The sequence below is a fragment of the Melospiza georgiana genome, chromosome 4 (genome assembly GCF_028018845.1).
Source record: "Melospiza georgiana isolate bMelGeo1 chromosome 4, bMelGeo1.pri, whole genome shotgun sequence".
Classification (NCBI taxonomy): domain Eukaryota; kingdom Metazoa; phylum Chordata; class Aves; order Passeriformes; family Passerellidae; genus Melospiza; species Melospiza georgiana.
Window position 1 is genome coordinate 11,597,324 of NC_080433.1, and position 14,133 is coordinate 11,611,456.

At 36.5% G+C, this 14,133-nt stretch overlaps 1 protein-coding gene across 8 annotated transcripts in view; it reads right to left on the reverse strand.

Moving 5' to 3' along the window:
* The window catches only part of ERC1 (ELKS/RAB6-interacting/CAST family member 1), a 267,802-nt gene that overhangs the window by 124,633 nt on the left and 129,036 nt on the right, over window positions 1-14,133 (reverse strand). For all 8 annotated transcript variants that reach the window (XM_058022071.1, XM_058022067.1, XM_058022070.1 and 5 more), the window contains one exon: window positions 2,116-2,251. In XM_058022071.1, the coding sequence (XP_057878054.1) occupies window positions 2,116-2,251 (136 nt within the window). The remainder of the gene's footprint in view (window positions 1-2,115; window positions 2,252-14,133) is intronic.

Consider the following 14,133-nt stretch of genomic DNA (forward strand, 5'->3'; position numbering starts at 1 on the left):
TTAGTGTCAAAAAAACTTGCATATAACTACATAGAAAGCAAAGACACCAGTGCAGAATAAACCAAAACATAAGCAAACTGCAAAAAAGTATGTACTGCCCTACAGAGATCTCTAGTTGGAAAATCTGAATGGGAAAAGGTAAAGATATCCATGCTGTTCATATTTTTATATCTATGATCTCTCAACTGCTTAAAACACTTTATAAGTAAAGAGTTAGGTAAGAAATTGTAAGGGAAGTTATACATTCTTAAAGAACTCTGATGTAAAGCAACACCATTTTTTTCTGAGTAAAAGCTGCTTCACTGCTACCACCAAAGCTGTACCATCTCCTTGATGTACCAGAAACTGGTGTTAAATAGTTTTAGCAGAACTTAAAGTTCTTAGCAACTGTAATATCACTTTCTGTTCATTGCTATATAGTACAAACATTTCACATATATTATTGTTTCTTAAAAGAAAAAAAAAGTGGTTTCAGTATACAAATAGAAGCTGAGAGAAAACAAATTTCAGGCTTTTTTTCAGTGCATTACATATGTGAAAAAGATAGAAAAATAAAAAGGGAAAGAAAAGAACAACTGGGGAGGGAGAGCCAGAAAAGGAAGCCATTCCTTTTAAAATCTTGAACTGCTACATAAAAACAAAGATGAAGGTCTGGTGGAATGGTGTCATTCAATAAATATATCTCCCATGTAATTGCAAGGAAAATGTGAAGCACCAGCTGTCTTTTCACACTTGAAATATAGATTTACTCAAATGCAGATTAGGCATCTAACCAAATATTGTAGTAGTTTCAGGAATTTTTAAAGACATTTCACCAATACCAGGAGGACTGTGTTATTCAAACATAGCTGCCACATAACGAGAGCCTTGTGAATTGCCATAGCACTACAGCCACAAAACCCATTAGCAGATGTAGAAATCCCACATTCCCGCCTTTTATAAAGGTCTGCAGTTTTGAAATCATTCTCATACACTTGGAACTTAACTATTTCATTGCCCAGTACATGCAGGACCGGAGTTGATGGAGAAAACCACAAAATGGTGCATCTGAGAGCATTCCATGGACACAGGTTTCAGCGGTTCTTTCAAAGTTTTAGCTGAAAACATCCCCCCATCATCCCATAAGGAAAGAGTTTATCTTTACTAGGAAACCTTTAGGATGTATTCTGTGTCTTCATTGTAGATGTATTAAGATATGTGGCTGATAAAAAGAATAACAAAGGAAAACAAAGAAAGGCTTGCTCTTTAAAGATTAACAGAGTGAAAGGCTACAAGGTAGGGTGCAGTTTCCATGTTTATTTTCATTCACCAAAAAGAAAGTTATTTTTGTAAATTAAAGAAAACACAGTCAAAATGTCTATTACCTCCACACTTAGCATCATGGTATCTTTGCTATACCCCATGCCACTAGTTTAATATTTTTATGACAGCAATTGAAAACTTACCTTTTGATAAACCTTCTGCAGCTAATCTCAATACACAGCACACTGAGAAATATTTGGCTTGCTTTTATACCAGTGACTGTCTTATGCCTGGGCAGATTTGAGGTAACCAGATAACTCTGTGGGGCAGCAGCATGATCATTTCATAAATAAAGGCAACTGACCAGAAAGCACACCAGGAATTCATGAGGTAAACAAGCATGACTACAATAGAAAATGTGGTCCTCCAGTCACCTCACAGTAACTCCAGCTTTCTCTAGGAATACTTACTTGGTTATCTTTCATTTACTGAAGAAAGGACACCAATATAAGGTAAAACCAGCTGGGAAAGCAGACAAAACAGCTAAAGAAAAAGGATGTTAGAAGAGCAGAGAAGAAAGAAATGTCACACCCAATCTCAATATGGAATTGATATAATTACTTCAACAATGCACTTCATAACCAAGTTGACAGTTAAAAGTACATTTTCCTCTTATGAGAATTGAGGAAGATATGAAGGCAATTGAGAGAGGCTGCTTTCTTTGAAATGCTGTAGGATAGATGTGTCTTTTTAAACAATCAGGGACAAAATTGTTAGGTAAAAGCTATGAGAACAGACCAGGAGGTAGAGCAGAGAGCCAGGCAGCTCAGCCTGGCTCCTTATCCCAACTGCATTAATCAATTCCCACGTTACCTGAAGCTGCTGGGAGCTGTCATTAAGGTTATCCTCTCGTCTCCTGGCCTCCTCCAGCATCTGTGCACTCTTCTTTTTCTCCACTTGTTCTTTGTGCTTCAGATTTGCTACTTTCTTGTTTTGATCTTTAACTTGCCTGCAAAAGAGAGGAGCACTCAGAGCGTGGTCCAGAGCAGTTTCCATCAGTGAGGAGCTGGGCCAGGGAACAGTGGCACCATCAAGTGCCACCACTTCCTTTGCACAAGGTCACCAAACTCATCCTCAAGCATTACCCTCCATTAATTCAGCCAAAAGAAGAATTCATTTTGCTCATTACTATTAACCTGACCTAGAAAATTCCTGAAACAAAAGCATTTGGTAATTATAATTTGATTAATAAACTATTAATCAAAAGATGCACCTGTCTTCTTCTGACTTTGGGGAAGAAAACTCTTCTCTGTTCACACACACAAACGTACATATAAAACTACAGAAACCTAATAACCCATTTTGCTTTGGGTACCACTGTATCTAATGTGAGGAAAACAGGAAAACTACTGAAACATGACTTGAATATAGAAGAATTAGGCAATCTGTTTCCAGAGGTAAAACAATTTCTTTTCAACCTCAAAATCTACCTGTTTTCTTGATATTTTGAGGCATTTCCTATCCTTTCTTTTTACACAAACAAGACACAACAAGTAAGAACAAACTATTTGAGAAAGTGTGCATCATTTCCTTTTCACTTGCATTTATAGACTATTTTTGATGATCCTGGCAGCTACCACTGCCTGCAGACAGGGTTTGGCCTTTCAGGGCATTAAGACACATGGAGTATTGAATCTAATTACAGACCCTTTAATCTCAGCCTCCTGACCACAGAGAACTTAAGTCTAAACTTTTAGTCCATTCAAAACAAAACAGGCTAGCTTTGCTTCCTCAGCCCTTTTCTCCATAATTATATCTGGAGTTTGGATTTTGGAATAAAAGACAGATTCTTTGGTTGCAAGATTTCCCCAAAACATCATGCAAGTAGTAGAGGCGGCTCTTTAATTTACTGTTTAGAAAACAGAATGATATACCAGCTTCAGATCTGGTATGTTATCCACACAGACAGGGAAGAATGTTTCTTCTGTATTTCAGAAATACTTTTAGAACAGATCACAAACAAGCCTTCTTTAATATTTTCTTCAGAACTCCTAACAAAAGTATGATCAAGAACACATCTCTTTGTGATATATTTATGTTCAAATTACGTGGCATATGACCAGTCAGTGTTTTGAGTTCCTCCAAAAACACTCTGAGCTCTGAGGTTCAACTCTGAGCTCTGCTTTTTCCAATGTAAGCCAACCGAGACTGGGAAAATTGTGAAAACAGCACATTTTCCTTGGTGCTAAAACAAACTCTTAGGGTGAAAAAGTGCTGATGGCCTCTGGAGACCAATAAAAAATGAAAGTTCTTTTCTGATGATGTTAAAAAATTATTGGCATACTTAACTACCCTGTCCAAGAGTTACAGCTGATTTGAGTCAGGATGATTTTTAAACACCACCAGTGTAATTGTTGAGTTATTCTAACCCAATGCTGCACACTGGCAATGGGCTCATTGCCCAGTTTGAAAGCAGACTTGCTCAGTGATTAAACAACTTATTGGAAATATTATGCTGGCACCAGCTCAGCTTGTACAATACACAGTTCTATCTGTCCAATAAAATAAACACAGAAAGTACAGCTAAGGCGATGCAGAAAATGAAAATATGTCAGCCCAACACATTCAATTCCATATGAGAATTTTTACTCAATTTTAAAATTAAAATTAGAGGAATTAAGTTTTTTTAAAATAAATGTGCAAAGCTAGATTCACATATTGAGAAACTGATCTTTATTATTATAACCAACTAGTTAGATAAGAGACAACAATATTAATAAAGCCCCAACCTTCTTCAAAATAGATTATCTATCTGAAATAGATAATCTCCTACATGGTCCAAAGTGTTCTCAAACAAAATATGTATTTCAAAGAGATGGGCAATTATAAGGACATGTACTATTGACATTAATTTTGGTGTGAACCAAAATCAATGACATTCTAATATATTAGGTAGATGCTTTGAGACAAAAACAAGCTTTATTAAAGTTAAATCTTGAAATTACCTAGTGCTTGTAATCCAGAGATCAATCTGCATAAAATTTTCTACTAGACCAGGTTGCTCAAAGCTCCATTTAACCCGGCTTTGAATCACATACAAGACACAACTATCCCTCCATATCTCTGATGTGAAAAAGGAACAAAAGTTGGGCTATAAAGTTTTCAAATGATACAGGCATCTGTGGCAGTAACTAGAATTTCCCCAACTGTTTAATTGTATAAATCTGGGAAGGTTACATGAAACTCCAAATCTATAAACCCAACAAGGCTTGGAGTCATTCGATACATGAATACACATTTAATCTCATCTTAATGCCCGTGGTACCAAATGAAAATTCTCACTTTTACAACACCTCATGCAGATAATCATGCAAAAGGTTCAGCATTTACAAGTCCACAGCCCTTTGACATTTATACCATGAAAGTTCTGTGAAGCTCTGAAGACTTCATACTGTGGTTCTGTAAAGAATGATCTTCCTTCTCTGCCAATAACTTTCAGTCTTCAAAGCCAGTCAGAGAATCATCTTTTTATATATGCAAACAATCTTTTAAAATATTTAAATACGTACTAATATTTTTAATATCACCAGACCTCAAAAGCTTGCTTATTAGGTGTCACCCCATTCACTGCCCAATAACACAGTTCTGTTGCTATTTTAAACACTGCAGTACTACTGATGATTTCAATTTCATCTCCACACCACCACTGAACCATGTGCAGAACTGGACCACATACTGAACTGGTACAATAAAATAAAATTACAGAAAGAACGTGACTTAAGTGAGCACACTGCAACTGGTACATTTTATGAGGAGACAGTCAAGAGGAATTTTTTTCATAATATATGTGCACAAGGAAGCTTATTAGGAAAAAAGAAACACAAAGAAACAAACAAAGCTCTGCAACTCCCTCAGTTTGAGAGTTTAATTTTGTAAGCCTAATGTTATTTTAACTCTTGAATGAATTGCACATATGTAGAGCACATATCCTATCAAAGGGACAGCAAAGTTTAAAATAAAATCCTTAATCTCTAAGAGTATTTTGATTAAAACTGCAAAAACTTGCATGAGATTAAAGATAGTAAAAAGAGAATGAGTTTTGTGTAATGATGTCAAGACCTTAGAGGTTTAAGAATGTTTTCTAGAAAGCACCACTGTCGGCATGCAAACAGCAACTTGCTATGTGCATGTGAGCTTTCATCACAAAATAAAAAGCAAATGAACTTCTGAGAGATACAGTGCATTAAATATTACCATAAACACACATTCCTACAGAAATATCTTTGCAAAACAGGACTACAAAAGAGAGAAAGAATTCTGGTGGTTCTAATTAAAGCTGGAGAGCCAGGTCATGTTCACTGAGATAAAACTTTGAAGAAGATACCAACTGCAACCAGCAGAAACAACAAAACTAACAAAAGCATAAGTATCTCATCTCAAAAGATGTTTATCCTCAAAGTCACCTCAAATCAAATACTAAAAATATTACAGTCATATATAAAAGAAGAAAAACCTATTGAGAATGTTTATGTTGAATTACAATGAAGAATCCCACTCATTTTGGAAACAACAATTTCTTTAGCACTTTTAACAGCAATTTTAAGATAACTATCTTTTTTGAAAGTCCATCTCCTACAACATCTTGCCCTCAAAAGTTTTGAGGGCATTATTTTGAATTTTTTGAATAATCCATTATTTTGAATTTTTCTCCATTTCACAGTATGCCAAGTACTGTTACAGACTAATGAATTAGATAAAAGGAGGTAGAATCAAATTCAGGCTTCTGATTTAAAAATGCAAATCCCAAAGTCTTTCAACTAAAGACAGGCCAAGATTTTCAGAATAAAACATTTCACATCCTTTCATTTTGGGTGCCCAATTTAGTCCATGTGGCAGATGAAAAAATCCCCTAAGATTTCCTAATGTGGACACTGAAACCAACTGTTCGTATCAATGGCTTTACTCTTTTTTTAATGAAAGAGTAAAGCTCTCCACAGAAGTCTTTCCACTTCTCTATGAAATTCTTGCATTTCCAGTGATGAAATATAGCCCAACACCATGAGGAATAAAGTCAAACAATCACAATAAGCAATAAAAAAATTCAAATTAGAAGATTTTGCATTTTAAAATTATTTGAAAACAGGAAGACAATTATAAACAATAGAAGATCAGTGGAGCATCAGGCATTCCTGAAAAGTGGCAAATCCCTTTGTTACCCATCAGCCACTGGGAAAACCTTTCCTCACTAAGAAGACCAATTGCTACATAGGCCATATCTTAAAGGCTTTTATGAAATTATTTTTTCTGCATTAATGTCAACATTTTTTTCATTTTGACACTGATCTCATTATCTTTTACTGTAATGCACATCAGCATACATACAGTTGCTAATTCTCTCCTCACATGGACTTTCATGCTACACATTAATGTAATGTAAGCTATTATCTGCATCTGGTTATCTTTTCTGACATAATTTCAGATGTTATTCTTGTAAGACAGAAGTTGATAAAATGTTAACTGAAAACATGAATAAGTTAATTTGATTTTAATATTATATTTTAACATACCTTTCCTTCACAGTTACGTGGCTAACACACAGCAGTGTTTTTAGAACAATCCAGGTTAAGCAAACATTTAGAATGCTTTTGAACCATCACAAAAGCTTCCCTGCAATACAAAGTGTACACATACATGCTGCATTTCACACAATGGTTAAAACACCAGGAACAAACATGCACATCTTGTGCACTGCTATAGAAACAGCTTGTTTTACACATCTGACTTAGGCACTCAGAAATATTTCCATGTGTCTGTCAGCCATGTCAGAAGGATTGCTGAGCTCAAGCTTTCATTGCTGCAGCATTACCACCACCCACAGGACACTCCACTGCTGCTGCAGCTGCTAATCCTGATGGACAGATGAACTTCAGATGCTTTAAAGAACACTTTGCTCATCAACATGACTTATATTGATAAAATAGTCAACATGACTCAAAAAGCCTACACTGAAAACTGGATGCAATGACTTAGTGTGTTATTTAGTTTTGTATTGCCACAGTGCCTTGTGTTATGAAATATTAGGTTCTACAATACATAGTGTAGAATTATTGAATATTTCAAGTTGGCAGGGACCCATAAGGATCATTCAGACCAGCTCCCTGCTTGTTGCATGACTACCTAAACCTAAACCACACCACTGAGAGCACTGTCAGACACTGCTTGAACTCTGTCTTAGAGCTGTGATCACTTCTCTGCTCCCTCATGGTGAGGAGTCTGCTCCTCAAGTCCAGCCTGAACTTCCTCTGATGCACCTTCTATTGCCCTCCTTGAGGGTGGTGCTATCATTGCCTAAGATCCCAAACACTTTTGTAGTCCTAAATGTCCAAATTACAATATTTACCCCAAAAATTTCCTTTGTCACTTTTTTGTTTTTAAGGTCTGCCCCTACAAAATATTTTAGCTGGCCATATCCTTAACCATAACTTCTGAATTTAAAAGATCACGAATACAGTGATATATAGGTGAGTTGTTTGGCTTTTCTTGCTTTGTTTTGTGGGGTTTTTTGTAGTTTTGGTACACAAAGAAAAATATTTACATTCTGGGGCATGCAGCAGAAGGAAACCAAGGAAAAATTCTTCCCAAAAATATTTTGAAAATAAGGAAAAAAACCTGTTTTAAAAGTTTTGATTTGGCTTTTAGTTGCTCAAAACTCACTTTACCTTAGTTAGGGTTAGTCACCAAATCATGAAGAATAATGGCAGTGTTTGGAAAGCCTAATTGCTTAACCTCACAAAAAAGCCAAGTGATAAAGGGAAGATAAATCAGCAATGAAGGAAACAGGACTGACCACACCACACAGCCCCACCACCACAACTGGGTGTGTGACTGACAGCTGCCAAGGGTTGAACAAAGTTCTTCAACTTACACATTCAAAAAATTAGGATTAGGGGAGTTACTGCTGAAGATCTATGTGGAATTTTGTATTGCTGGGTTGGGTTTTTTAAGTGTTATCTGGGCCTTTTCCTGGGCTTTGGCTGTACACAGCAGTTCCAGCTTCTCAACTAGTTTGTCACTGCCCTTCAATGTTATAACAAGCTCAAAAATGGTGCATTAAATTACTACCTAAAAGAAACAATAATTTCACTATGCTTCAGAAACTTGGTTTAATATTACCACTTCTGTTGGTCATTGCATCCAAGCTAAAAGACCAATCACCACACTTAAACTGTTCCTGTTCAACTGCACAGCACTCAGCCACCTCTCCTGCCTGTGGACTTCTCCCAAAACCTCTCATCATTTTGTTACACTGCTCCTTGCTGTTCTGCACCACTTCTATGACAAGGTAAGGAGTGCCAATGAAAATATTAGCAGATCCTGAAAATGTGACTGGGCTGCTGCATGTGAGTCTAATTGTCCCATGGTGGCTTTAAGAGATGAGGGGTGCACTTCATTTCCTGAGGCTAGGAAACTTTGATTTCTGAAAACAAAGTGTGTGTTCAGGTCAGCACTGGAGGAGGCAAGGGGTGAAGGCTGTGGGAAACTCACTTGCCCCAGATATTAGGGACAGGAGCTCAACAATGTCTGAATCAAGAGGTGTTAAAGTCCAGCCTTCAAGCAGATCTCGACTTTACACTGACCACTGACTTTCTTGAGTGATAAGAATTATTTACATAATATAATGCACATTTCCTGATGCAGTCAGCACATCTCTCCCTGTAGCTGAAACAACACAAAGATTTTCTTCTACAAGCAGTGGATGGGAAGATACAAGATAGGGGAGCACACGCCATATGAATCTAGAAACTCAATATAATAAAAAAATGTTAGCCCAACCCTCCTATAATTTAGAAACACCTTGGAAAAGAAATCTATCACCTGACTCATTAGCAACAGATGAGGGCTACCAAGTAATAAGGTGGCATAAGTTTGTATTAATGCTAGATGGAATATTTCATGAGGGAATTAAAAAAAACAAAACCAGAATTAACCAGGGTGCTCTCCAGTCACAAGACAGAAGCCCAGCTACATACAATGGCAAAGTCAAATGCTGCTCTCTAAGTATTCTCAAAAAAAAAGTAAGAAAAGAAAAATTGCTCCCACCGACTGCCTGAAATTGATGGATTATCAGCAGAGATTAAACAAAGTGTCTTTGTTTTAGTGCAACAAGTCCATATCACATCAAGCAAACCAAAGGTTTGCTTTTAGACAGGGCCAAATACAATAAGACACTAAATATTTCTGGTAAACATCTACAGCAACTCATGCTTTCATTAATCTCTAATTACAGCTTTGTACCTATTTGTCCAGCCAATGTAAAGCTAAAAAAAAAAAAGACTAATAAATGAATATACAGCTTCCCAACTACTTAAATTCTCAGCACCTATTTCCTGGAAGCAAATTCTGTGATGAAAATAATGAATACATTACCATAATTTCATAACTGGTTTAAAATTTTAACTCAAACTTCAAAGATTAAATAGCAAATTAATCATACATTTGATAACTATTTTTGTAAGCTGACAGCAATTGAACTAAAAAAGAAACCTTAATTGTAAAATCTTGCAACTTTTAGTTTTGATTGTTGCTAGGAAATTAAAAACACAAACTTCAGGTGTATTCTGAAATAAACCTGTAACATATTGAACACCTGTATGGGTGTTCCTTTGTTAAGAAAAATACTAATACTTTAAGGACCTTAATAAAAGCATTCAGTCGTTCAAAAATAAGTTTGTTCTGTTGTATTTTTTTCCTGCTTTTGTTAATTGAGCAAACAGATGCAAAGCCAAAAATGACATTTATAAAATGGCTGATTAGGCTTTGGTGTGGATTCCTTTGCCCTGCAACATGCTGCTGGGTTAGTTGAATTTGGCCCTAACAGTGTGGGAAGAAGTCCCACAGGTGCTGTTCTCTTCACCTTCAACTCCAGCTCACAAACCAACTGCCCTGTGAACAGATCACACACAGCCAGCCACTCTCTGCTCAAGAGACCTGCCCCACTTGGCTGAAAAAAGTGTTGAATGGCATTTTATTGAAGGTTCAGAGGGTATTTTGTGATCTAAGACAACACATGTCTTTTTTAACTGCAATCCCACCAGCCAGAAGACAAAACAAAACCCCATACAGCAGTTATTTTATTTCAGATGGGCAAATATTTTCTAATTCCTTCTAAAATAACACCCAATACAAACAACAATTAAAACCAAAAATCAAACATAATTAGCCATTGCAACCAAACAAAAAATTATTGTAAGGAGAAGGAAATTTTAAAACTAGGCATTTAAAAACCATGCTAGAGTAGCTTAAACATCTATATGTATGTAAACAAGCTATGAAGAGAGAAAAGCCCTTTCCAAAAATTTGCAGGAATTTGGGATAACAGTTGAACATTATTATTCTGTCCTCTTGATAGGTGTGTGTTAAAAAAGCAAGATATGTCTTACACATTTAAGCAGTATACCTACTAAAGTTTTGATAATTAATTTCATTTAACGCTTTCTCCTGTTTTTTTTTTTTCATACATGATGTCCTTAAAGTAAATGATGAAAAAAAAAAATTGAGCAAGAGGAGCAAGTGCTAAAAGAAATGACAATTTACACTGATTTGAGGTATCAATCCTTTAAAATATGCTGACATCCTAAATACTGAAAATGTGTTTGCTCTCATGTATTTTACATATATTGCTAGGAGTAAGTAATTAAAAAACCTATTTCTAAGCTATTTATTACTAATTGAAATTGCTAACATATTCTGATTGATTTGTGAAAGTGAAAAATCACACACTGAAAAGTGAAACTAATGTATCTAGTAGCTAATTTTAAGTTAACAACATTTAAAAATTTGGGACAATAACATAAGAAATCAGGGGCATCCCACAAAACCAAGAATAATGCTACCACCTGAAAACCAGGAATACACTTGTTTTATTAAAACTCTGCAGACTCAAGGAACTAAATGGAAAATACAATGCAGACAATTACAGAATAGGATAAGCTTAAGGAAAGATCCAGGGATGAACACAATAGTGGTGCTCCCAAAGGAATGCATTTTCAAAGGTACAACATCCCCACTATAATAAGAGTTCTATCTTTACAGATATTTGTGGGGTAAAGTTGCATTATGTCACCTCTCTTTTAGTTCCCAGGAGAGGAGGAACTGGAAGGAAAGCAGCCTCACTTTTCTGCTGGGTTGGCACCCTTTCCTTTCTTTGTCAAGGCTGGCCCTGAGCACTCCAGCTTGGCAATTGCCACTTGCTGGCAGCTGTAATTTCTAGGCTGAAATGAGGCTTTTGTGCATTTACAGAGAGCATTCTGCAACTCAGGTTTGTAATTCTTGATCACTTCTGGTTTTGTATAAAAAGAAATATGTAAAAAAAAGAAAAGTTCATTCCAAAGTGCTTGAAGGAAGAAAGCTGGAACTGAATCATTCCAACCCCACGGCCACCCCAAAACTATCAACATGCTTGATCCCAATTTCTATCAAATCTGTTCAGTGTTGTAAACAGATACATAGGAATGCTCCATGTAAAAGCAATTTACATTGGGAGCAGTGTGCTGGGTCACTAAAGGAAGAGGAGGCACCTTACCCCTTGGAGATGGGAGTTAATTACTCAGCCATGAACAGAAAGTGACAACTGGAAATATTTTGTTCTCCAAGGAAGTGCAAAAAACCCCATTTCTCTTAATTAAGAAGAGTGGCCTATCTGCTGGATAAGCAGGAAATTAAGTAAGTTACTGAGAGCTTGATTAAATCTGTCTGAATTGCCTGGGGTACTTCAAGAAGACTATCTAGAAAAGCTGACATATTCCAGTATGAAAGAGCCCTCTATTGTTTGCAGATGAAGAACACATTATGCAGGAGGAGGGAATGCTTGAATACACCACCCTGCAAGAACAATGAAATGGAAGAGAGCCACAGAAAAGAAAGGGAAAAGGGGGAAAAAGAGTTTTCTAATTTAATTTTAGTCTAAGAATGTTAAGCATGTTTTTATCTTGCAGTATCTCTAATAGCCTACTTGGGATTTCATGGACAAGAAATTTTGTTTTCATTTTTCAGTAAAGTGATTAGGAATGATTTCCAATTAACTGACTGATAGCAACAGAAATATTCACAGAATCTATAAGCTGTATGACTGTAATAAATATCTCTGCTTATCTAACATATTTTTCATGCAAAAGATGAGGAATTATTTGCAGAGATGATGCATAGGCCTGTCAGGGAAGCTGGTTTCACAGGAATGAGGATGGAAAACATGAGCTCAGCGAGCAGTGAAGTAATGCTGTCAATTGGTAAGTGAGGCAGTGAAAGGCACATCTGAAACACCAGGGCTCAAAGGCTCCCATCTGAGGCACACCTTGTGTGCAGGTCAGCAGTGCAACCTGAACTCCACAAGCAACACGAGAACAAAAGGTTCCACTTCAGGCACTGGCACAGACTCAACATGCAACCAGTGACTTCCCAGGCAGCTGAGAATCTCACAGCAGAAAAATGCTGCCTCAACACACTGTGGCACTCACACTCTCTGAACAGAGAGAGACATAATTCTCTCTCCCAGGATTTTTCCTAGAGAATCACAGAGAGAAGACAGAACAATTCTTATCTCTACTCGCTACTCCTGTTGTTTTTACACATGTGAGATATGTTTGGAAGATTGTTTACCGGAAGGGATTTAGTAATTAGATTCTACTGAGATTGTTATGATTCCTCAGCCAATTAAGTCAAAACTGTGTCCTAACTATCTCAAACAGTCACAAGTTTTTCTTCAATATTCTTTAGTCTCTTTGTATAGTATAATTTAATATCTCTTAAATATAATATTACTAGTATATGGTATAGTTTTAATAAAACAATTGTTCAACCTTCTAAAACATAGAGTAGGTAAAGATTCCACTTCCAACAGAGGAGGAAAGCTCTGATAATCACTACATCTAAAGCAAATTTGAAAGGCTATGCCAACAACTTCTTTTAAGGAAAACCACAGTTCTATTTTGAGACCCACACTGCCTTCATTTTTTTCCTTCCCCACTTTCATCCCTAAGAAGCCATATTTCTCCTCACTCAAAAGGATAACTCTTTAAAAAAGAGTACTTCTTAGTGTAAAGAATTCCAAAGCCATTTTTGCTCCAAGTAGAACTACAGGAAACATATATTGAATAGAAAACAACTACTACAGATTGCTGTCTTTTGGAGACAGCCAAGGAAATATAAATGTAAACTTCTTTGAAGATAACATTTCTGTCTCTGCTGAGCTAAAACCACTGCTAACTCAACACACTTCAAATTTTCATCACTTCCTGACATGGATAATGACCAACATTATGGCAGAGTGAAGACCTGGAGTCTCCTGAAGGTATAAAACTGAAGAGCCACACTTGCAGTAAAATTTCTCCTGAGTGCCCTGGCATGCTGTCAGTGCTCAGATCCACGGCTACCTGGAGGTCCAGCAGTGTGCAAAGGCATTTCCAGCACAGTGAAAAGCCCACAGGTACCACAGACTACATGCCTGCCACTAAGTACTCTGCTGTTTTAGTTTGGCTTTTAAAAATAATTATTGAATAGCACCCTGAGTTTCCTGCACTCTGAACATTTTATACAGTATTATCTTCTATATTCTTACAGAAGGATGGCATTTTAAATATTTCTTCAGTGGTTAGACATGCTCTGTTTAATATACATTTAGGACTCTGGAAGAAGGATTGAAATAATCCTCTCAGATTTAGTATTTTGTTTTTACTTTGATTTTATAAGGCTACACTTGAGTTGCTACACTGACATTTAATTTTACATGGATACAATCTCAGCAGACTTTTACCTGGATTCATGCCACCAGCCTGTACTCATCTAATCACCAAGCCACCTTGCTTGGGGAAATAAGGTTTACAGAATTTCATTATT